The following is a 25564-nucleotide window of genomic DNA, read 5'->3' as shown; positions in this document are numbered from 1 at the left end:
ATTTCTTCTTTTCTCTTGTATCCCTGGGACCCTGATCTACATTGCACTATCCCCAGTGTTAACTTAACTATGACAGTGTACAAATGGAACCAAATGTAAGGGTCCATTTGGTTCCCAACTACCAATCATTTAGCTGTGTGGGGGACCCCCTGGAACCCGCTCAAGGACCCCTTGGGGGTCCCTGGACCCCATGTTGAGATTGGTATGTGAGAGCAGCATTTTGCGTGCTCTCGTGTCGCTATACGAGGCCACCTGTCACTCTGTCACTCTGTAACTCCACCTAGAAGCATCTCAGGCCAGGCTCTTAGGGAGCGCTTGATGTCTATCTGCACCAGTGTTGCCATGTCTGCTTATTATAAGCGACTTTGATTTTTTTGGGGCTTGTTTCTAAAGTGTAGTTTCTTATTTGACATTTTCATGTCAAATTATTTTGTGCTAGGGACCACGTCATACAAGTTTGGTGTCGTTAAAATGTTTCAAAGATATTCCAAATATTTCACTTTTTTTCCTCCAAGATTTATTTTGAAAATAGCCGATCTACAAGCTCACAACGCGTCTCATGGCGACGCGTTGTGAGCTTGTAGATCGGCTATTTTCAAGTAGCCGATGTAATATATCGGTTTAAAAGTGCTTATGTGGCCTATACTTGCTTCTTTTGGGCTTGTTTTCGTAGACCCATGGTTGCTTATTTCTCACAAAATCTGGCAACACTGATCTGCACCACCTCCACCAGCACTCCTCGCCACTCGTCCTCATCTAGCAGATGTGGGGGGAGGGAGGGGGAGAGGGGAGAAAGGGGGGGGGGGCTTTCAGCACAGAGGCCTCTCTCATGTCCTCCACTGCCAAGCAAGAGAAAAAAAAATATCCCGACATAAAAAATAAACACATTTTGGTAGGAAAGCTAAATCACACCAGTAAAAAGCCAACTGGATCTCAACTCTCCGCATGGCTGGACATCAAAGAAAGACACCATGTTTGTGGATGCTCTCTAGCCGGCCCCGTAGCTGTGCTGCGCATAGCGGCGCTAAGCTGGCCTGTTCTTGAGTATAGCCAGGAGCGAGTGATTTGTTAAAAGTGGGCTACGGTTCTGTTCCATTCTAAATATTATGTTGTGTGTTGTATATCTCAGATCACAGTGATTTACTGTACCGACACCACAGCATTTGACAAGATGGCACTTTTTGTATTGGTTAGCATGAAATGTGTTTTGAAAATAAAATGCAGCCCCACAGTGCTATAAGCAGTACACGTTTTTAAGATATGAAACGTTTAAGTCATATTTCAGCAAGTGGCAGAAGTGTTTTATAACTAAATATCCCAGCAGCATTAGCAGTCATGTAAAGCGTTCTGGTAGATGATGTTCTACCAAAGCATTGGGAGAACGTTCACTGTCTGCAGCCGTCTGTTTGGTACTCAGACACAAAGGTGTTAAACCAGAGGCAGGAACGTTTGAGTGAGGACTTTTTACATTCTGTTGCTCCAGGCCTTTGTTCAATCCAAGTGTTAGATTCCAATAGATACTGCATCCTAGAGAGAGAGAGAGAGAGAGAGAGAGAGAGAGAGAGAGAGAGAGAGAGAGAGAGAGAGAGAGAGAGAGAGAGAGAGAGAGAGAGAGAGAGAGAGAGAGAGAGAGAGAGAGAGAGAGAGAGAATGTATGTGAACAGTAGCTTAAATACATATTCAGTTAAACAGTAATCATATTTTTGCTTTTTGGATATTGTTTATCCAAAAAGCGTGTGTGATTGTTGAGGACACTTACTTTCCGTTTGAGTCTGTGGTTTCGCCATCTTTGCCCATGATCAGATATTGTTTGCCTGTGACCAGCTTCCCTTTACACATCAGCCTCTTGGCAAACACACGAGTGTCGCTCAGCTTCACCAGTGTGTCTCCGTCTGTAAGGCACAGTGCACACCGTCACTCACCACCCTTCACCATAGAGTTAAACATAATAGGTGTTGTGAGGGGCGGGGCCTATGTGACGCGTTTGCGTCACCTCCGCACGCAACCCTGTGCGCAAGCTCGTGAGTCGAGCACACTGGTCGAAACCGTTTTCACTCGTTCATCACGTGTCTGGTCCCAGCCATAATAAGCTGCAGTACCTATGATTGGCCAGCATGTCCAATGCTTTTCACTGCTCCCTCTCGGTTCTGGGGGCTTGCCCTTCACGCGTTGGCAACCATTAGGGCCAAAGAAAAATGCTGGCCATGTAAGTTTGTGCAATACACATATATGTTGTTGATTCTCGATGTTTCAAGGTACAGTAGACACGCCTCAGCGACTTGAGTACCATTCTAGATGCTTACAGATAGAGTGGGAATTCAGTCTGTCTATTTCCAAATAGACTTCAGTCAATGTTCCACATTTAGTCCTGTATCACTGGCGTAGCGGTCCAGGCACCTAGGCTCCAAAGTAGCCTGACAGCGTGTCACGGATTCGAGTCCCGATCCCGACGGCCTTTGCTGCATGTCACTCCCCATCTCTCCCCCCCTTTCCTGTCAGACTACTATCCTATCAATAAGGCATACTGTAAAAGCCAAAAACAAAATCTAAACATTTTTTTTTTTTAAACGGTTCAGAAACGTCAATGTACAATGTATGACATACAGCAGTGGTTCTCAAAGTGGGGTCCGGGGACTCCCAGGGGTCCTTGAGAAGTTACGGGTCAGAGTTAGGATTTTACAATGTAGATTGGGGTCCCCGAAATTTTACGAAATGAGGGTCCATGGCATAATGCAAACTGGGGGTCCTTGAAATTAAAAAGTTTGAGAAAGACATACAGGATGAAGGGATAAATTAACCCCCTAAATTACGTGATGAAAATCTCTCTAACAATATGTCTGGTGAGTATTACTTACTTGCCCTGAGTAGCTCCAGTACTCTGGTGGTGTAGAGCTCAAAGTTGCTCTTCACAGAGACATTGAGGACCTCAACGATGAATCCTGAAATAAACAGAGTCACACAGTATCAGCCATGAAAGGATTTTCACTTTACCAAACTCTTTAAGAGTCTGTATTTATAACTAGGCATGTAACGATTCTCTCAACTCACAATACGATTCGAATCACGATACTAGGTTCACGATATGATTTGTCACGACACAAAATTATTTTCCAGACAAAATGACTGAAAAATCTATATATTTTTTACATTTATCTAACACTTATACAGTATTTTTTTTTTTTTTTTTTTTTTTACAATAATGCGTTTTTTCTTATCCTCTTTTCAATACTGTAGCAAATGACTGAAAACATTTTCTTTTAATCAATTCTCTTACAAAGATCCTGTATTTTCTTCTCTTTTTTTTACGCGCCCTCTGCTGTTTGCATTGCGATACATTTTTTATTAAATAGATTTAAATTGTCACCAGTTTGAATCGATTTACGATAAATTGTTACATGCCTAATAATGAATGAATGAATTTCTTATGGATCAGTTGGGGCTTTTGGGGGGAGGGGGGGCTTTTATTTTGGACCCTTCCTTGCTGTACTTACCATAATCTACTGAAGGGAAGTAACAAGCATGTTGCTGACGCTCGAGCTCCTTTGGTTTTTGTGCTCCAGATATGCTCCTCTCCTTATGGCAGGGTCCTCCAGAAAAGAAAAGAATGTATGAAAGAAAAACAACAATAAACAACGACCCTGTAGGTCTATATTCATGTTATTACACTAAGGACGTTTCTCAATAGCTGTGATCTGTACTCGTGTTCTCGTGAACTTATGAAATGTCATCAGTCGCAGCCCAAGCACTGTCCCGATTCAAAGGTTTGCGTCTAGACTCTAGCGTCTAGTGCAGGCCGAAGGCCCGGATGTGAACTTTTATCTTCATCTGGGATCTATCGGGAGCTGTGGATGTGGGACGGCCTAATCTCTCAAGAACAGATTCTGCCCTGCGGTGGAATCTGTCGGGGAGGTTCGTCATAACGTGTGCGCATTGGCTACAAGTGGGCGTGCCTTCAGATCAGGAAGCAGGCCACGCTTTACCCAATCAAATGTAGTGGGCGGGATTCACGTGTCCGTCCACCCTTCCCCCCTCGAAACTAGCCGAAACTAATTTAACAATAGCGTCCTCGGAGCGGACAAAACCACGGAAAGATATTCACATTTTAAATTACTCTTTCATCATAGAAACAAGTGGGCTTATAACCAAAACCATCCATGTTCTCTGGGAGAAGTGGTGTTAGTGTTCCGTGTAGAAATATTGTTAGTGGGAATGAAGACATAGTCGCACCAACCGGAAGTGATGCGCTGAAGGCAGACATGAAACCCCGGTTTCCCTGCGCACTGGTGTTCCATTTGCCTCCGGCCAGACCCCACAGACAATATCACAAACAGCAGAGGTCGCTGTTTTTCATTTTCTGTTGGGTCTGGCTACGCGAGACTAGGGACGGCCAAACCTCCCAGAATGCATTTCCCATGAACCAGTGGCAATGACAAAATGCTACTGTTGTCGTGTCATGTGGTTTTGTCAATGTAGTTTTAAGATTTTCTTTTTTTTTTTTAGGTGAGAATTATTTGTTTAAACTTCAAATCTGTCGATTTATCAGCCTACTTGAAAATTTGCTCCCATGTTTTCGTAGCTGTGAGGTACCGTCCCGCAGCTCTGTTTTGACCCAGGGCCCAGCATTGGCCTTTGAAATTGAGTCTATATAGGAAGTGACAGTTCATATGAATGGCCTAGTTTAGCTGTACCCCTGCTGGTATCAGAAAAAAAAATTCTCAATGCAAGCGGATGGGTTTTTGATGAACTATAGACTTGATTTTCTTACCTTAATAAACATTGTCATAAATACTATATGCTTCCAGTCGCTAGTTTAAAGTGTTCTTTCAATTATCACGATATGCGTTTTGGTAAATTATGGTCCCATTTATTTTAAAATTGACGATAAAGTAGGATATGCTCTAGGAGGGGTCGGGATGATTTGATTGACAAGCTACACAACCAAAAGCATTAATTTCCGGTTGCACAGGATATGGCGTGATATGACGCGATATAGAAAGATGGCGGATTTTAAATTCCTGAACAATCGGCTTCATTTACGGTCTGCAGAAACCAATGGCGTCGCTTTGTCCATTCTTTTTACTGTCTATGGTTTTGACAGAGACACATGCGCGCGCACACGCACACACACACACACACACACACACACACACACACACACACACACACACACACACACACAGCTCATTAGAGATCAGCAGTGTGTGATCACGTGACCTATAGCAGTGGTTCTCAAACTGGGGGTCGGGACCACCAGGGTGGTCCCCTCATGATTTTGGGCGGTCCCCAGATGATTAGCTTAATGTCCAACATTGTTTTCTCTCTCAACACTACACAAACCAACATATGAGTGTATGCAGGGTATCTGCACATTTCTAAAGTGACAATTCAAGGACCTTTTTAATACCTCTAAAATAAATAAATACATCAAAATAAGACCATTACTGCGTCAAAAGTAATCAACAAACTATACTATAAAAAGTGGTCATACATTGTCCAAATTGTAGAACAGAGTCAAACTAAATAAGTTTAAACTAAATGAGTAATGCCTCAACTCCTACAGTACATTCCAAAGTGCTTGTCAGGGTGGGGGGTCCCCGGTTCACATTTATTTTGGGGGGTCGCAGCCTGAAAAGGTTGAGAACCACTGACCTACAGGAACAAGCAAACTAGAAAGATGTGTTCTCTGGTCTCCTGAACTTATACAACGTTCTCCCCCAAGTTAACGTTATGAGTGCATTCTTCCCGAGGACGCAAGTCGGTTCTTTGCGTCGTTCCTGGTATTGAGAAAGGACACACACACACACACACACACACACACACACACACACACACACACACACACACACACACACACACGGTGTGTGTGTGTGTGTGTGTGTGTGTGTGTGTGTGTGTGCGTGTGTGTGTGGGGGGGGAAGGTATGCATGTCTGTGAGGATAGAGGTTGGAATAAAAAGGCCTACTTTCTGCACATTGGCACACATCCCCTGAACAAAGTTTAGAGACCATCTTGCTTCTGTGGGGGGCAGAGTAGAACACAGTGCACTTTCTGTCTGTGGAGGAAAGGAAAACACAGAGACGCAGTGTATTCCCTGGTAAATTAAACACAGATGACCCAGTCCCTTTTTAAAGGTGATTTCACAGAGCCAGAACATACAGTATATCGTTGCTGTCAGGTGGGAAACCTTGTACAGTATAACACTTACTTTTCAGGAAATTGAAAGAAAATGAAGAATAACCTGTGTTCCAGTCAATCCAATGTAGTTATACTTAACTAACTAACTTACAAGCTCTGCTTCATACTTTGCACTTTTAAATTGGCATCCCTATATTGGATATGCCATTACAGGCAAAATTATCTTAAAAGGTAGAGTAAGTGATATTTTTTGGTTAAAACAAAAAGTGTTTAAAGCACTATATTCTAATTGTAATCATTGCTATAGAGTGTTTGTTCAGTAACAGCTCTTTAATAAACAGAAAATATTTTACATTTTCAGGAGAGACTTAATAACTCAGTTAACAGCTTAGATCTTTTATAGTGTTCCAGTTCCAAGTTTGCCTCCTCGCTGCTTTGTGTCATCACTTCCAATTTCCCTTGTTTACCCTGTATCCTGACTGACTTCTCTATCCTGATTGGGTACAATTGGTATCCTGACCTGAAAATGCATTTTTGGTTTAATAAAGAGCTGGAGAGACAGGGAGACTCCTGTTACTGAACAAACACTCTATAGCAACGATTACTATCAGAATATAGAGCTATTTTAAACATACTTTAACAAAACCAAATCACTTATCCTACCTTAAGTACAGTATTTGAGTAAATGTACTTGGTTACTTTGCACCACTGCTTACCTGGCTCATAATAGTCATAGACTGAGGCTGGGGCAGGCTGCAGAAGGCCTACAGGAACACGCTGTACTGCCCCAAATGTGATGCATTCGGTGGGGTTCATGAGCTAGCATGGAAGAAGTACAAAAAAACAGGAAAAAAAACATTTAACATTTCGTTGTTTTCGGGCAGAAACTTCCTATCTCCATTATTTTTGTGTTTTTTCGTAAATTAACACCCCACTTGAAAGCGCCACGTTTCGAGCTTGTGGATCTGCTACTTTTGCTGTTTTTGAATTTGAAGCCTGAAAAGTAACACTTTTGGATATATGAGGTTTCCACCCGATTTACTTTTTAAAGTAAAGTTTCAATGAGAGTGGGCAGTTTCCCTCTTTATTTCGACAGAGAAGAAGCTGAAAGTATTTACGTCGGTACGTGAGAAACACAGAGTACTTGTAGGTATAAAAGCGTATTCCCTTCTGAAATACTGTTGTAAAAATGGATTTCCCAACATAGTTAAAAAAAAAGAAAGAAAGAAAGAAATGTAAATTACAATTGGCACAATAGCATTCATATATTTTGAAACGTTTAAAGTCTTATATATATATATATATATATATATATATATATATATATATATATATATATATATATATATATATATATATATGTGTTTTAAATGTCTCTCTTACCTCGTTGAAGTAGAGCACCACTCTTCCCTGGTTGACTTCATAATGTGAAATGTATTGTTCTGGCATGTCTTTCAGCTGTGGAAACACAGACAAGAAGAGTTCAGAATGGGGAGTGCAATCATTCCTGTTTCGTTTTTAAAAGCTACAATTTTAGTATTGGTCGAGGAGAACCCTAATGATGATGATGATGATGATGATGATGATGAAGATGAGGATGGTACATGACTCACCTTTTCCAGGTCTGTGGTTTGGGCCTCAAAGCCACTCAGCAGTCTGATATCTGCGATGGCCATTCCTGTGAGGTTTCTACTCAGACTGTAACTATACAGACGGACAGAAGGAGAGACAGACAGACGGACAGACAGACAGACAGACAGACAGACAGACAGACAGACAGACAGACAGGTTGATACAGGGCAGTAAAGACAGACACAAAAATAAAATGTGGAGGTACTTCTGTCTGTATAGCCTTGCTGATCAGTCCAGTGGTTTGTGCCATTAGCATATACAGTAGATGGCTTATAGACAGCTAAACTCCTGCAGAGCCACCACAAACATGTGCAATTATGATATAAATACAGTAGCCGCATAGATTAAACATCTGTCAGACAGACAGACAGACAGACAGACAGACAGACAGACAGACAGACAGGTACTGTAGGTGTGTGGGAGTATGAGGGTGCGTGCGCTCAGGGATGCTCCGATGAGGCTCTGTACTTAACCCCTATATGGTTGACCGGAGTGCCTCAGGGCTCTATACTAGTGTATTTTCTGTTTTCTGTTATTGTGGGGAAAGCTTTCGCTGCAAATAGCCGATCGTCACGTTGCGGCGCGTTGTGAGCTTGTTGATCTGCTATTTTCAGCGAAAGCTTTCCCCACAATATGGATGCTAGGGTTTAAGTTTTTAACTGACCTGATACAGACTTCATAGTCCACAGCATTGAGTGTTTAACTGACCTGATACAGACTTCATAGTCCACAGCATTGAGTGTTTAACTGACCTGATACAGACTTCATAGTCCACAGCATTGAGTGTTTAACTGACCTGATACAGACTTCATAGTCCACAGCATTGAGTGTTTAACTGACCTGATACAGACTTCATAGTCCACAGCATTGAGTGAGCTGAGGCTGTGCTGTGTGTCTCTCCTGCGTCTGGTCCGAGCATCGAACCACTCGATGGCTGATGATGGGACAGGCTCCTCCCTCACAGCACCAGCGTCACTCTGATAGTCTTCATCATCATACTCATCGTAATTTTCCTCGATCTTAGCTGGTGAGAATGAAGCAGTCAGAGCATGGGTCATCAATATGTCCGTACACGGACAAATGTGTCAACAAATGTGTCGTTGTCCTTGGCAAATATTAGATTTTGTTTTTACATAACATTATAATGTTCTTTTTGATCATAAGACCCAACTACTGAATGTCAGTCTCCAGGTTTTCTTCAGAATATAAATAAAGGGAACTTTATTATGACCATATTCCATTTGTACTTTCTCAGAGTTACAGACCTGTAATGGTCCATTTGGACCACCTTCAAGTAACGCTGAAGGTCCCTCAACCCACTTTTAGGACCACGGTGTAACACTCTGAATTGATTTGAGTATAAAGGAGAATTGATTTGAGTATACAGGGGAATAAGCTGTTCACTAATGGAGAGGTCGTACCCTCCTTCCGACAGTAGGGGGCGCCTAGCTGCAGGGAACTACACTGATACAGTGACATCTAACCCGGAAGTGAATTCCTAGTGATGCTGGTTAGAGGTCATTGTGATTCTGTGCAGCAGAGTGAACCTGTACCCCTTTTCTTCTGTTTTTCAGGTAAAGTGTGATTAGTTCAGCAAGAGAGAAATGTGGAATAAGTTAATAATGGGAAAGAGTAGTCTGTTGATCTGTTTCACTTAAGAGTCCTGTCTAAAGGCAACATGATTGTTAAGAAATTATCAGACTATGTCTGTATTGTAATTGTACTAGTAGACAACTGAGGTAATATACTAATGAGGTACTGATATGAATGAAAAGAAATAAGACATGATTGGTATGTTGAAAAGTGAAATGTGAAAAGGTTAAATTGGGGAAATACTCAGTTTGAGTATTCAGAAAAGAGAGATGTTAAAATGCCTTTGTTGTTATTTTAGTGGGTAAGATTTAGATTTACAATTCAGAACGTCATTAAGGATATTTGGGAAAACTGTAATGTGGTTAATTGTTCTTTAATATAGTTATGACTTTAGTCAATGTTGATATTGTTATCTGGAAAAAAGGTAAAGTGTCTGGTGACAATTTAAACTGTTTACACTGATACAGTGACATCTAACCCGGAAGTGAATTCCTAGTGATGCTGGTTAGAGGTCATTGTGATTCTGTGCGGCAGAGTGAACCTGTACCCCTTTTCTTCTGTTTTTCAGAAATAATAATAAAAATAATTAAATATGATACAGTGGCTGGCTTATTCCACGTCAGACCTGTAACAACAGCACCAGTATACATTTAGGACTAGCTCTGTTTCTGGTAATATTTGTATGTCCAGGGCAAAAATAGAATTTTGACTCAAATGTTCACCACAAGCCGGCATGGCCATGAACCCTACAGTAAGTCAGAGGTATTAATGATTCTCTCTCCACAGTGCATACATTTCAGATTTGTTTAATTTTTGATTGTGTTCTATGCAAATGTATTATTGTATTGCAATCATTAAAATGATGATGTATGGCTTTATTGAAACCGAATGGCAATGGCACCATCAGTGTCAACAAAATTGGGCAAAGAATAGCAGATGGAACTGCAGCTAATTTGCTTTAATTTGCCTCACTCTGATAAAAAAAACCAAATAGTATAAAATTGTTTAAAAAACTTTTTTGTGTTCTATGCAAATGTATGATTGTATTGCAATCATTAAAATGATGATGTATGGCTTTATTGAAACCGAATGGCAATGGCACCATCAGTGTCAACAAAATTGGGCAAAGAATAGCAGATGGAACTGCAGCTAATTTGCTTTAATTTGCCTCACTCTGAAAAAAAACAAATAGTATAAAATTGTTTAAAAACAATAAAGTCAAATAAATGCCCTAAAGCTCACCAGTATACAGCACTTTGCCCTCCACCTTGACTTGGATTGAAAGGAGTTCACACTTGTCCTTAGGTGCCATTAAATGGTAGACCTTTACAACCTGCCAGAAAGACCGCTTGTTAATTGTGCTATGCCAGGCACTTTCAATAACTTCTGCATCTACAACAACAGGGACGATAAATAATAACTGGAAAGTGATGGATTCAAATGAAGACCTGCATACGCTCTAATATCCATGATGCATGACGGAGATCCACAGACATACAGTAAATCAACACTCACTCACCCTTATCTTGGTTTCCCCCACTCCTGTTAGCTGCATAGTTATCTTGTTCCCCATTAATTTCTAATAACAAAAGACAAGAGAAAAAGAGTGAATGCAAATCCAGGGGTAGACAAATAATTTTCAAAACACAAAAATGGCTGCAGTGTAGGTGAACAGGATGGGACAGGACCTTCAGTTCGGTTTCCACCTTCTCGTTGTTATTTCTCAGTGCCAGGTTGACAACGGTACTCTTTCCGGGGACTGAGAACTGTATGTCCATGTTGGTGGGTTCTAGAGGGGTGGTTCTGGACAGATCATACTCTGAGAGGGCCTCCAAGGCTATGAGGGTATCCTGAACACAGTATTTATGCAGTGTTAACAAACACATATTCCTTTGCACTAAGACTGTGAATGATCCAAGCACCACCGAAGAAGAGTACACCCAGAAACCACGTGATCACAACAAAAATAATCTAGGCAACTTTCATAAAGGATTTATAAAAGTCAAATGTTCTCGGCTTTCTGTTGTTTTTCTGCTGTTTTTCACAAAACAAGTCACATTCAAACGGCCACATAGCTCTAGAATGGAGAATCGCGACCGGCCAATTTCCTTTTCCCTCTACTACGACACCCCCGTGCGTGTAATGAGCCGATCTCCGCGAGGACGGAGGTCACAGAGAATATTCCATTCCAAGGTACAGTAAAATCGCTGTTTTTGCTGGCAAGGGGACCGGAGGCGGATGAATTAATGAATTAATTAATTCCTGGCAGTCAAAGAGTTAAGTCTCTGAGCTCTGTGCAAGTCCAAATTAATTCTCACATTCAAAGGTCATTTTAGACAAATCTGATAGTCAAATTTCAAGAAAAGCCAAGTCATGCATCACAATGTTTGCATGTTGCATTGCATCCATCTCATTCTCAAGTCTATAGCTCTGACCTTTACTTCCCCATAATCGCATATCCATGACATATCATTTGTTTTAATTGTTTTAACAGAAAGGCAGAACTGTGCATAAAGCACTAGGCTACAGTACTAACACTAAGTGTGTTACTGATACACAGACATTTGCATTGTTCTTTGAATAAGCTGTGCCTCTGTGGATTTACTGGATCAAATATGAACACATTTCACACAAGACGAGTCGAGCTGTAAAGCTGTCAAGTTCCAAATAAGTCAAGTCCCACTGTAGAGGAGACCAAGTCTTATCACAACACCTGATTTCAGAGTTCAGTCTAAGTTTTAAATGTGTACGTGATATTCTTTGGTAAAAACTTTGGTAAACGTTTTTTTGTGACAAGTTTAAAGTTCTATATTCTGATAGTAATCTTATTGCTAAAAGTGTTTGTTCAGTTCCAGGGGTCTCCTGATCTCTCCAGCTCTTTAATAAACAGATGACACATTTTCAGGTGGGTTGCCAATTTCAGCCAATCAGGAGAGTGTACCCATTTATCAGCTTCAATCTGATAGTGTTCCAGTTCCAATATTGTCTGCTCATTTCTTTGTGTCATCACTTTCAATTGCACTTGTTTATCCCGTATCCTGTATGAGTTCTCTCTCCTGATTGGATAACATTGGTATCCTGACTTGAAAATGCATTTTCTGTTTACTAAAGCGCTGGAGAGACAGGGAGGCCCCTGTTCATGAACAAACACTCTATAGCAAGGATTTCTAAGACTATTTAACACTATTTTAACCAAAACAAAATAAAAAATGTACGTTTACAGCTCACTAGCACATTCAAATGACCTGTGTTGATTTGAAGCCTCCCCCGTAGTTCTCCTGTGAAGTTAGCCAGCAGGCGGCGCTCTTTGCCCACGCCGTGTCTTGGCGTGCCACTGCTGTGAGGAGGGCGTAAGCCGTGGTCTCTACGGACACGGCCTCCGCCGACGGCGTGCGGGCCCATGTGGTTCTTAACACCTCCTCATTCAGCGCTTCAGCACTGGCTGTCCATGACCTACAACCGTCTTTATCTGGTGAGTCAATGAAACAAAGGGGGAAAACCAGGGTGACCATACAGTATTTTCAAAAGCACAAACATAAGTCTAATTTCAAAAACAGCGATTGTGCAGTAGCGAAAATTGCGTTTGGCTATTTAGCTACTTTTGACAATTTCTTTGACATTTTTTTGTGGACAATTATTTGAACGCTTAGTTAGCACACCTAGTTACAGCACCTTTTAACAGAAGAGAACATGATAGCACTCAAAACAAGTAGGCCTATTTTGATTTTAACTGTGGTGGAAAAAAACAGGACAATTTAGTAGTGAATGAAAACCGGGATGCGGTACAGCTTGGAACTGGGACGTGTGCATGGTCACCATAGTAAAAACGAATGTCACATTAAGACAAGACCGAGTTGAACTTCTATTTCAAAAAATATAAATCATTTTCTGAAATGTTCAATATTCTGGATGTACTTCCTTCGCCCACTGGGAGCACGCACAAGATGTTTACTCTAGATGGAAACGTGCCTGGTTCCGTGGCCAATTTCTGGAGTTTCTTCCAGGCGATGGCAGCATCCTGGCTGTCGGGCAAGCAGATAGAGATGCAATAGGCTGTCATGGCAACAGCATAGGGCCTCTGCAGTCCATCCATGTTTCTCAGGAGGTACGATGTTGATCGAGAGATGCTATTCTCCTAATGAAAAACAGGCAAGTTTTACAGTATACTTTTAGCCACAATTCAGGACTTATTGCTTTAATGAATAAAACATGCTGGTACAGTATTTTAAACAATATAGCTAATACATCTGCGGTTGAAGGTGGTCTCCCTTCTCTTCCACTTATAGACAATTTGACCCTGGTGTCGGGTAAGAACACCTACTGTATTGGTCGACAATGTCAATAAAGTTATTTGCACCGGATTGGACACTAGATGCGAATCCATCTATCTTATTGTAGTTTGGACATTGTTGCAGTTACCTCTCTCCGTCAGGAGAGGGAGACAACGAATATAAAATGTAGTGATGGCTTAATTTGTTTTTGCAGATTTCATATCATTTATTATATTGAAACACAAGAAAACAAAACTAACAAAAGCATCATTGCTGTCGGCATCATGTTCAGAGAGATGTTTCAGCTCACCACTTGTCTTCTCTCTTCCGCCGATGAATTGTATGAATGTATGAATTCCAGGGACCGTTTCAGCGCAATAGTTATGAAAGCAGTCATGGATGCTTCTTGCTCTTTGCCTCCCATGCCTCCCTACAGCAAAAACAGAGAGATTAGGTCATACTTCACCTCCTCAATTACTCACATGCATGTTTCTTGATCACACCACACAAAAACTTCCGCATTAAACCCGGTAAATCATATATGCGTAATTTTATATTTTAGCTAGAATATATATCGTCTCTGTCGGATGGAAAACGTATATGTCCGAAACTGTTCCCTTTCAGGATTCAAATAAAAAAATAGCAAAAGTAGAGCGAAGCGGCTTTTGATGCTTTAGTGTGCAACTGTAGCATGATCAAGTAGGGCGTTAATTTACGAAAAAGAATATGAGAAAACTGTTCGGATTTATAAGTTATTTGTAGAATCAGCCTCGGGTCGAAATGGGTTAAAAGTGCTCAAAGCACTCACACTAGGCAAATACAGTGTCAAAGTTGCATCCACGTTTTATTTGAAAAAGGAGTGTTACCTGCATCTCTCTGTGTAAGACGGGATGTGGGTCGTTGAAGGAGCCGTCTTCACTCTGCACAGAGACCAGGTATCTGGCAGAGAGAGTGATCTCCTCTGGAGATACAAACCAAGTCCTCCTCCCCTGAGCGTCCCTCACTGTCTGGCGCGCTGCCACCATGGAAAGAACTTTAACTACAAGGCCTGTAAGCCTGAGGACGGAGGCAAAGGCAACGAAGAGAGGAACCAGAGAAACAAATGAGGCGGGAAAGAGAGAAAGGAAATGGGGAGATTGGGTTTAGGTTGTGTAGATTAGGGAATAACAATAATATTGTTCTATATGAGGCCAGTGGTTCTCAAACATTTTCATGTGAAGGACTCCCAAATTGATATGTATTAGGTCGTGGACCCTCATCAAAACATGTTTTTCCCAAGAATTTGTTTAAAAAAAATAGTCTACAAGCTTGTAGATCTGCTATTTTTCAACAGCCGAAGTATAGAGTTGTAGTGGTTAAACCGATTGCGATGCAATATTACATACTTTTGCTGGGGACCCCCTTGGAACCCCCTCAAGGACCCCTGGGGGTCCAGGGACCCCACCTTAAGAACCACTGAACTACTTTGAGCAACTTTACTTACCAATAACTTGACGGCCTGTGAAGCCATGCTCCATAAGATCCATCTCCTTTTTTGAAAGTTAAAATTCTCATATAGCCTGAAGAGGAAGAGAATTGTAATTGTCATTGTCTGATTTCCACATACTTTAAAACAATCACATTAAACATGTCTCCCCAAACTGTTTCTCCAAACACGAATCATCCTCACCTTGCTCTGCAGTGTGAAACGCCTTGTCTCTGGTGCCGGCTGGCAGCTGATGCCAAAGCTGACCAACATCAAGGTAGCGGAGGGATATGGCCGTAGGGGCCAACATTTTCATAGTCTGTTCCGCACAACCGTAAGGCAGCCTGAGCAGACCAGAAACGCCCTCGGGAGAGAGGAGGGTCCGGGCAGTACTCTCACCAAAGCCATCGCCTGTCCCTGATTAGATGAGAGCGTGGAACAGAACCATACAGTTAAATATCAACCTCAGAGATGTAACTCCTCACCCATAATCACTTAAACCTGTTGTATGTCAATTATGATCTGCTACAAGCTCAACGCGCTGTGAGCTTGTAGATCTGCTATTTTCACCGAATGTTGGCCTATTTTTGCCGAATGTTCACCCATTATCTCTGAATGTTTGCCTATTCGCCCAGAATGTGGACACTGGGGTTCATGGGGTGAAATCACACAAAGTATTACAACCAGTGTTTTGGTAGATGGAGAGAAAGGAGAATCTACTGAGTTAACCTGCACTTACGCACTGACAGAGACACACACACGCACACGCACGCACACGCGCACGCGCACACGCACACGCACACGCACACACACACACACACACACACACACACACACACACACACACACACACACACCTTCCATCTTGATGAAGATGTTGGAGGAGGAGTCAGGGACAGTTTCAGGTGGCAGACCTCCATCTATGGTGAAGATGGAAGACCCGCTCCTCCCTGCCAAGACGATGGAATAAAAGAGATTTTAGGCAGTTGATTGAAATGCACCGTTGAATCTTTGGGAGAGAACAATGACAATTGTAACTGCTGTCATCGTTTATAAGTTAATAATTTGTTTTATTTCTCTAAGACCAAGTTCATAATAAGGCTGTATTTAAGTTAATGTGTTTATGTACATTATTTCATGGTCATTTGTCAAGTTGTGGTAGTAGGCTACTTTTATTTTGAAGTGTTAAAGTCACGTTCTGTGTCTCGTTGGTCTGCTCTCATGTGAATGGGGTTCACAGGACTTTGTCATTAGCAACTAGCAGCAAGCAGCAAGATGCAGGAGCTCTGTGTCATGCTGGGCACAAGAGACTGTCTAAACTTAAAAGTTTTAAGAAAGGTTACTGTCTTAAGTCATAAGAAGGCTGAAGAGTACTCCCTTTGTGTAGCATGCAGCCAACGAGGTATTTGTTTGTTTGTTTGAACTGTCTGTATTTTACTTTGGTAAAATGCCTATTTTACATGCTGTGCATGACGCTATCTTATGTAACATGCTTATTTTATGTTTATTGTTTATAGTTTTCATGGTGGATTGGAGGGATTTGAAGTCACCTTCATTAAATCAGTAGCAAGGAAACCACTTGTGTCTGTATGTGCTTGGAGGGAGTTACAACAATATTAAAGCACTACTGTCTGAAAGATGAGTTCATTCATGGCACCACTCAGTTTACACACACCTTTGCACTCAAAGGGCCACAATGGAAATAAGCTCTCAAGCTTTTTGTGTTGTGCTTTTGACAGATATATACAAATACATGCTCATGTGAATGCACAAAAACAAATAAAAACATCTCACCATCCAGCTTTACCGTTTTAGCTCCAACTTCCTCTCTCTCCACTATTCCCTCCGTCTAAAACATGAGAGAAATGTGTTGAATACTTCTTTTTTGCTATCGTTGTTATATTTGATGAATGGGTATTTATTTCTAGATTCCTAGCCGGTGTTATTGGTACTTCAAAGAGATTTAGCAATAAAACCAATTCTCATTTGATAGAAATATATATCATGATGAGGTTATCCTACTGAGGGATTATATCTGATGCAGTTAGGCCAGAGGTTATGGGAGGTTTTTAAGAATAGATTATCTGCACAACATTCTCGCTGCTGCCAAAGTACATTTTATGAGTACATTTGGACCTGTGTGGTCTCCATCAAAAACCTTAGCCCACCTAAACCCACATGCAACTAGTTTAGTAATCATTACTACCTTGAATAGTCAGTACAGTACACAAGACCATTTCCTTCTGTTATCAGCTAGATTGTCTTTGATCTACTTTGTGTCTTCTTCATCATTATTATTCACAGGGTCTATTTTATTTGATTTTATTTTTTTATCTTGTTTTATTTCTCCCTGGTTATTGGCTTGTGCTTTCTTCCTATCTGGGTTTGTTTGCTGCGGTCGGACTTTCTCATGTTTGTATGGACTTTGCTGTGTACTTGAGTTTGGATGTGTGCCTTTTCCATGTGTTCACCTGTATTCAGACTGCTTACATGTGTATCCTGCTTCTTTTTCTTCCCTTTTTTCCACTGTGAGTGACTCTGAGTCTTTCTCTCTGCCTGAGTCTCTGATCTTCTGTGTCATTACCATGTCATTTAAGCATCTGTACAACGGTTTAATTTGTACTTTGACACTGATTGTGACACCACAGCATTTGTATATACAAATTGTTGAAAAACTAATGTAAACCGAAATGTTGTTTATTTTTGTTTTGTCTGTTCTGAAATGTAATATTTGAAGCTCTGTGTTAGTTGATTTTCTTTTGTTTGCTCTTGCGTTTTCTACTATGCTACTATGATAATTTATTTTAAATGGCAATAAGGTGGGCAAAATAATCAGCCCATACCTTTTTGGCCAAATAGTCATCTTGTTGACTAAGTTGTACTGTATGTTCAACTGTTTTGTTTAAAAAATCATGACTGAAATAAAAATAAACTAACTAACTAACAGTTATCACCGGTATCACTGCACTACAATGTTTTTAACACTAGGGTGCCGTGCCCGGGAGCTGTATTTAAATTAAATCAGTTGTGTAAGCAGTAACACAGCTAATGGATATTTACAACACACAATGCAAATCAACAGTCTGTGTGATAGCAACATCAGGCACATTATGTAGGCGAAATAGGTCCTTCATGTTAGTGTTAATGGGTGGATTTTTTTTACAGGGGTGTCTGCACTGTTATGCTACTTTTAGAAGTGGGGCAGCGCATCTATACAGCTTTTTTCCCTCTACACCAAATCTCTTCACCAGATCCACAAACTGACAATACATCACTCTGTGACGCTGCTATTATGTGTCACCCTCAGCCCCCCCCCCAACCCCCAGAATATGGATGCTGCGGTTCAATTGGTTAAATCAATTGACCAAAATCAAAATCCTTTAAAAATGTTTGTGCCTGCACTCCCCTTCCACTACACCCCTGGATTTTTATCATAACTATGAATAGAGGGACGTTCAAGCTACTTACCGAAACCTTCAACATCCTTTCAATGGCGTCTATGCCCCACTCATGTGTTATACTGTAGAGGCGTATTTTGACAGGTATCTCCCCCGTTTCCATAGGGACAGCAGAGAAAGAGACCAGCTGGGAGGACTGAGGCTGCACTGTGATGTTAACAAAACTGGTAGAGGTGGCCGAGCCTGGAGAGCAGAGACCTGGGGTTTGAGCCATATGCACCGCTATCTGCAACGAAAGGCAAGTACAGTATTTAGAGCAATTTACAATTTACAGTTTAATCATTTAGCAGACACTCTTATCCAGAGCTACTTATAATAAGCAAGGTGAACACATACATCAAGTGTTACGGGTCCATTTGGTTCCATTTGCACACTCTCTGAGTTATAATACATAACAAACTGGCTGGTGGTTAAAATGTAAAGGATTGAGAGGCTACATTGTACTACTTTGCCATTAAGTATACTGTACCTGCACTTCCTCGCCCAGATAGTTGTAGATGACCGGCTCGATGGCTATCTGCTCGTATCGTCTCACTGAATAAGGCAGTCTCAGAGACACGAATACCTCCTTAAAAACTTTGAACTCGTAGGACTCAGCTACACAAAATCCTGAAGAGATGCGGGGTGAAGCATTAAGTGAATTGCAGTGAATCGTTTCATTCACAGATCCAACTGACGATGAAACAAAGGGGAATCCATCTTACCGTGAGTTGCAGACAGACTGACAGCTTGCATCTCCCATGTGGTGATGGAGTCGGGCAAGATAAAAGAGTGACTAAAAAGAATGTAGTTATTTTGCGTGTGATGATAGTGATTCTGGTATGAATTGTGAATAACTTGATATTCCAGGCCTTTACGGCACCACCTAAAACTCTTTTACAAAGCAATGCTACTGTGCATGCAACAGTAGAATAAGCTTGAATTCCAAGGTCACTCATATTGCAACAAACTACTGTATTTATCTGTCTATTTTTCATTCATGTTTTGTAACTTAAAAGTGTCCAGATCCTACCTTTTTTCACCCTTTACATCTAATACTGTGAATTCAAAGCTTGGAGGGAAATGTCGCCGAATTTCTTGACTGGTTTGGTCGAAGAATTCTTCAACGTCCGACTCACTTGCAGCTATAGGGACGAAAAGGTATTGTTCCGTGATTAAACTCTCTTTAATGATGTTGAAGTTGAGCTCTAGAATTTTAATGGCCTGTGATATGACAAATCATTCTCACTTCGTGCAAAATCTCTCTGAGCGGCCTCTTGCCTTCTCCTCTCTCTCAGCTTTTGTCCTTGGTGGCAGCATTCAAGGAAGGCCTCAGTGCAGCCGTCTGCGCGTGTGTTGAGCCGAGAAACCCTCTGTGCTCTTTCTTCACACGTTCGCTTCATAGGAATGCGCTCAAGACCGCTGGAACAGCACTTTTGTAACGTCTCATCATTGTAGTTTGACTCTGTAGTGAACACATGGGAGAAACATACATGGAAATACATTTAGTTTTGTTTGGGGTTTTTATACGGTTATAGAGTTCAAATCGATTATATTTTTAGCAGTCCGATCTTATGGCAAGGTCCAAATATTGCAACAGTAAGCAGAAGGGTCTATTCAGAACCAGTTTTTATTGTCACTTCTATACTCAGCATACATGGGAGCGAAATAGCGTTCTCTATGGATCATGGCGCTTATCACATTAAAAACACACACATATTTAAAATGATCAGGAACCATCTCTCCATGTGAGATTGGAGCTGATGCTTACTGTAGTTTTCAAACACACTTGCTTATGCCAGTCACACATGGAGTATATAACATGGTTCACATTTATACAACTTAGCCGGGAATCGACCATGGTATAATCCAACTTAATCTATGGCTATAGTTCATACTTGGTTGCAGCAGGACACTTAGTTGTATGACAATATTGTTACTCACCTCTTATTATCAATATTTTGTTTGTTAAGTTCTCTCTTTCAGTTTTCACATTATGAACCACAGTGTAACCTTGGTTTACAAAGATGCCATATATTGATAATAGTGCATTACTTACTTAAGTTTTGAAATGCTTGTCGTAGGTCCAAAGAGCGACTTTTCCGCGTAGGACGTGATTCACAGCCAAACCCTGGGAAAGACATAATATGGTTACGATTTGGCTAGGCCTACTTGGTTCACATCAAAATAATAACAGCATTGGTAACTAGTGTAGTGACTAGTTGATCTACATCTGCTTTGACAAAAATTATGATTGTGATCTTTATAAATACTTCCCCTATAAGTACAAATCAGCTTCACAAGGACATGAAAAACAGTTTTTACATGCATAGATGATCATATCAGCTTTAATACAACTTGCACACTATAATACGAGTTTCACTTTGGCATCATTGCACACGGCGGAAGGAGAAGTGATTGGTCTGCTTTAGTGGGAACATATCAATATTCCTGTATGCCTACATACAGTACATAATGTAGATTTATAAACATTTGTTAGAAGATCTCTATATTTTAACAAAACACTTTCTGTATGGGGAGGATCATAGGTTCAGTCCAATATATCCAGCTTCCCCAGCCAATGTGTCCATGAGCAAGACACCAGAATCCCTATTTATTCACTTATTCTCAGTTGCTCTGCACTTGAATATCAGCCAAATGTTTAAACTATAAAAGATCTGAATATAAAGTGAAACAGCCTGCTGGTCATAGCCAAGTTGTTTCTTCTGTGTCAACCACATATTGGATAGTAAATAAACAATACCAATGTGAAACATAAAGCAGCAAATTAAAAGCCGTACCCTTTCTGTCTACTGACAGCTGTGATGGAGAAAGAAAAGCGAGGCCTGCATCATTCAATGTTGAAACTAGGCCAGATCCTCCGCTATATGAGCAGCCCAGGTCATAGGACATCATAGAGGAAAACACCTGGACACACAAGAGTAAAATGACACACACACACACACACACACACACACACACACACACACACACACACACACACACACACACACACACACACACACACACACAGTCAGTGTAGTTCCAAGATCTGGGCTGTCTAACTGAAATAATAATTACAATAAACATTGTAAAAATTGTATTTGGAAAAAGGGATATTTACACAAACATGGGTGCACGACCCAAGAATGAGTCCCGACCCATTGTTTGGGAAACACTGCCTACAGCCAAGTGTCAACTAGGAGGGGGGTGACTAATTAGTGAAATCACCACAAATCACCTGCTACTGGTTAGAATAACAACCTGCATACACTGAGCCTTCATGATTGGAACTTGGAGGTGAACTTGACCATAGCTTACCTGTTTGGCGGTGAGCTTGTTGTTGGCTTTGAGAGCGTAGATGGCCTTGTCCACGGCCAGTAAGGCTACTTTGGCCCTCTGGCCTTCTAAGTCAATCTTAAATGCTGCTCTTTTCCCAGGCTTAAAATCATGTTGACTTGAGGTGACCTGGTATTTGCAAGCGGTGAATTAAAATCAAAATATACATTTGACATCATCATAAATTTGTGCACACTCATGTCCGTACATTCACACATACTTGAATATTGCGACTCGGTCGCACACGACAAAGTATAAAATAGGACATGGTATTAGGCCGATCACAGCCCCATTGACTTCCACAGTGAAATGAACGATAAGTATTTCAAAAAGTATACAATTTGGGGGAGTTCCCCAACCCCACATTTCTCCTCCTCACCTTGAGCTTGCCCTCACATTCATCCTTGACATCCACCCACACAGAGTCAGCAACGACGTCACCGTTGGAGTGGTGGTAGTAGCCAATCACACGGAAGGATGGGATCATATCGGCTGTGATCCGCAACAGGTGTTTTGATAACGCTCCAGAAGTCAGGGAGCCATGTTTAACGAGCGCCCCTCGGCTAATGACCTGCAACACCCGCACATGTTTAATTAATTCCCTTATTTCATCACCTGTTTCTTGGCTGTGTGTTTTCCACTTCCTGTCGGATTTCATTGGATATCATTTGTCATCTGACCGGTTTCATTGGATTTCATTGGATCAAAAGACAGGACGTGGAACACAGTGAAAAGCCTAGGAAACAGGTGGTACAGTACCTTCCCTTCTAGAGAACAATAACATTTCACAAAACTATGAAAAATCTGTATTTTGGAGAAAATATCTAGCTTAAAATATAACAATCCAAATGTTTTATTCAATTTGTAATTTCATATACATAATAATGCAAGTCTATGACGTATTTATATGTTGTTGTTTTTCAGTAGGTTATTTCTGTTTATTAAAGAGCTGTATAAACAGGGAGACCCCTGTTACTGAACCTTTTAACAATAAACTCTTTGTTTTTACAAAAACGTATCCCTAACTATTAAGATTTAAATAGATTAATAAGTCTTACCATGTAGTATAGAGTCCCATCCTGTGGCTGCCCATTAATAACTTGGTACGTGACACTGAGCTCTTCCCCCACGGAGTGAATGTTGTTGCTGATGCTCATGTACAAGTAACTGTTACTTTGTGAAGGGGCTCGTTCAATTACTTTCCTCTCCTGCTGACCATCTACTGTGACCTATAGGAGAAACAGCGGGAAAATGTAAAATAAAAACAAAGGAAGTGAGGGAACCAAAAAGGTAATCAAAACTGTCAGCAGAAAATATAATCATAGATTTTGAAAGCATTGTATGATTTGACTGCACTGACTTCAACATTAACAGCATTGTTGTTAGAAGTGGGGCTGGCGAGATTAAAGGTGGAAAACACTGCCCCCCGCTGGTCTGTTTCTGCTTGATGAGGCATCTCTACAGATGATACATTAATATGCACTGTCACTCCATCTGCTGGGGAACCATTTGGTTGACGTACCAGCACCTATAATATTACCATATTGAGACACACACACACACACACACACACACACACACACACACACACACACACACACAGAAACATTTCCTTTAGGTGATTAGAAGTCTTATAACCAGCCCATCTTTCTTTTATTGTTTTGCTTTCCATTTGACTAGTCATGCCTACCACCACATCTAGCGGGACCCCAGGAATGAAGTGGGAGCGGGTTCGAGACCAATCAATGGTGTAACGTTGTGAGACGATGGGGAAGGAAATGTCTGCTTCTTGTAGTTCACCACCTGTGTAAATAACGCAGAGTCATGGACGTCATGAACATGCTCCATATGGTGCTGTGAGAACAACTACACAAATTAAATCAAATGGACCCTTATGGGTTCTTTGGTTCCATGTGTACACTCACAGTTACATTAAGACTCAGGATTTGACAGTGTGGATTTAGATAAGGAATGATGTGAGTCCCCACTAAGAGGGGCTCGGACTCCAGGTTCGATTCTACTGCTATCAAAAAGCACCAAAATGCTGTGCTGTGCTAGTGCGGTGCTTGTGTTGTGTTGTGTTGTGTTGTGTTGTGTTGTGTTGTGTTGTGTTGTGTTGTGCAGTGCTGTGCGATGCGGTGCGGTGCTAGTGCGGTGCGGTGGTATAGTGCGGTGAGGTGCTAGTGAGGTGCTAGTGCTAGTGCTAGTGCTAGTGCTGGTTCCTGCATGCAGGGCCTTACTGTAGATGTCAGTGACAGACACGGCCATGTAAAGCTGTGCTCCGCTCTGCTCCAGGTCAGACAGTTGCTGTTTCACTTGATTCTGTAGATGCTCGTTCAGTTTAGCTGTCGATATATTGTATCTTGCTTCACCCTGCTGGATCTGTAGAAAGTGTGTTTTAAAATGAAGTAGATTGAGGAGTCACTTGAACACAAAGTGCACAGTCTACGCAAGCTGGCAAGATTCCAAGACTAAGAGCCTCTAGAAAGACAGTTCCCTCTAATGATCTACCTTGTCTATTGACATGACATTTGAATGTTTGATTATTGTGGTTTATCAGCTCAGTGGCCTTGTGGTTAGTGTGTCCGCCCTGAGGTTGGAGGTCGGCCCGGGTCATACCAAAGCCTATAAAAAAAACTCCCATCAAGGGTTGGATTGGGGGTCCTGTAACATAGCGTCATGTCCAGGGGATGTACTTGTACATCAAGCTGCCTCACACTACAGAAGCAGGAGATAGGCTCCTGCCCTATGGGCCGCTAGGCAAGGCTTACTTTCTTACTTTTACTGTGGTTTACTGGACAAAACAGAGAGGCATGTTTCTAATACATGTGGATGTATACAGTAACTTGATTCCAATTTTGAATTTGTTTAAGTTAAAAGTTAAACTAACAGGAAGTTTCAGTGTGTAGATATTTTTTGGTGTTTAATTTAGTTTTCCTCACCGAGCCAGTCATCTCCAGTCCCCTGATGAAGACAGGCTTTACTTTTGGTCCTTCATCAGAGCCTGGTATTATCACTCCAACACGGCTATGGTAGGCTCCTTTCACCTTCTTACCAAACGAGTACCTGGAGGTTAACATGTTTAAACACTGTCAACAGTGACATGAAGTAAACATGTTATTAAACACTATGAACACTGACATGAAGTAAACATGTTATTAAACACTGACATGAGAATAAAACTACTCTGGTACTTGAGATGAGCAGCCCAACAGTTAATCTGTCTGCTCATTCCTACTTGCTTTGTCTTCTTATTTTACCTTATTTCTGTTCTTTATGTAATTACAATCTGGTATTAGCGCTTTTATTATCTTGTATTGCTGTTGTTAATCGACACATTCAATATTGTGATACTTTTAAGTCATATTTCCCAGCACAAAGTGATTTGCAGGGTAGTCAGGTATGTAATATATACACGTTAAGTCCAGTACTTACAGGGCTGTGATGGTGAAATCCAGCCACTCTGCGTTCAGGAGCACATAGCTCTGCTCTGATTGGATGTTCACCTCGAAACTTGGCATCACTGACGTGAACGACAAAACATTGAGCAACGTTACCTATGTGTTCACAGTGTGCATGTGAACGTTACCTATGTGTTTGTGCGCGCGGCCGGGAATTTTAATGTTAGGCTTAGGTCGTGGTTAGATAAAATTTAGTATTTAGACCAGCAGGTTAAATAAAACTGTATTGAT

The 25564-nt window shown here is 41.2% G+C and overlaps 1 protein-coding gene across 1 annotated transcript in view; it reads right to left on the bottom strand.

Annotated features, from left to right (window-relative positions):
• Nucleotides 1-1184: 1184 nt before the first annotated feature.
• The window catches only part of c4b (complement C4B (Chido/Rodgers blood group)), a 28707-nt gene continuing 4327 nt past the window's right edge, over nt 1185-25564 (bottom strand). The window contains exons 7-41 of the mRNA XM_084052365.1: nt 25308-25395; nt 24815-24938; nt 24113-24254; nt 23563-23675; nt 23233-23400; nt 22931-23101; nt 22252-22443; nt 21855-22001; nt 21335-21461; nt 20593-20664; nt 19783-19998; nt 19567-19678; nt 19259-19329; nt 19024-19163; nt 18565-18780; nt 16891-16945; nt 15954-16046; nt 15301-15513; nt 15115-15190; nt 14498-14687; nt 13942-14061; nt 13330-13495; nt 12606-12829; nt 11049-11210; nt 10880-10939; nt 10603-10693; nt 8608-8791; nt 7749-7839; nt 7519-7593; nt 6852-6954; nt 5963-6052; nt 3492-3587; nt 2856-2939; nt 1760-1892; nt 1185-1527 (exon numbers count right to left, since the gene is read on the bottom strand). Of these exons, the coding sequence (XP_083908491.1) occupies nt 1386-1527; nt 1760-1892; nt 2856-2939; nt 3492-3587; nt 5963-6052; nt 6852-6954; nt 7519-7593; nt 7749-7839; nt 8608-8791; nt 10603-10693; nt 10880-10939; nt 11049-11210; nt 12606-12829; nt 13330-13495; nt 13942-14061; nt 14498-14687; nt 15115-15190; nt 15301-15513; nt 15954-16046; nt 16891-16945; nt 18565-18780; nt 19024-19163; nt 19259-19329; nt 19567-19678; nt 19783-19998; nt 20593-20664; nt 21335-21461; nt 21855-22001; nt 22252-22443; nt 22931-23101; nt 23233-23400; nt 23563-23675; nt 24113-24254; nt 24815-24938; nt 25308-25395 (4547 nt within the window). The 3' untranslated portion in view covers nt 1185-1385. The remainder of the gene's footprint in view (nt 1528-1759; nt 1893-2855; nt 2940-3491; nt 3588-5962; nt 6053-6851; nt 6955-7518; nt 7594-7748; nt 7840-8607; nt 8792-10602; nt 10694-10879; nt 10940-11048; nt 11211-12605; nt 12830-13329; nt 13496-13941; nt 14062-14497; nt 14688-15114; nt 15191-15300; nt 15514-15953; nt 16047-16890; nt 16946-18564; nt 18781-19023; nt 19164-19258; nt 19330-19566; nt 19679-19782; nt 19999-20592; nt 20665-21334; nt 21462-21854; nt 22002-22251; nt 22444-22930; nt 23102-23232; nt 23401-23562; nt 23676-24112; nt 24255-24814; nt 24939-25307; nt 25396-25564) is intronic.

Source organism: Gymnoscopelus microlampas (assembly GCF_963454915.1).
Source record: "Gymnoscopelus microlampas genome assembly, chromosome: 3".
Lineage (NCBI taxonomy): Eukaryota > Metazoa > Chordata > Actinopteri > Myctophiformes > Myctophidae > Gymnoscopelus > Gymnoscopelus microlampas.
The sequence above is the reverse complement of the archived record's forward strand: the minus strand, read 5'-3'. Positions and strand labels throughout refer to the sequence as shown.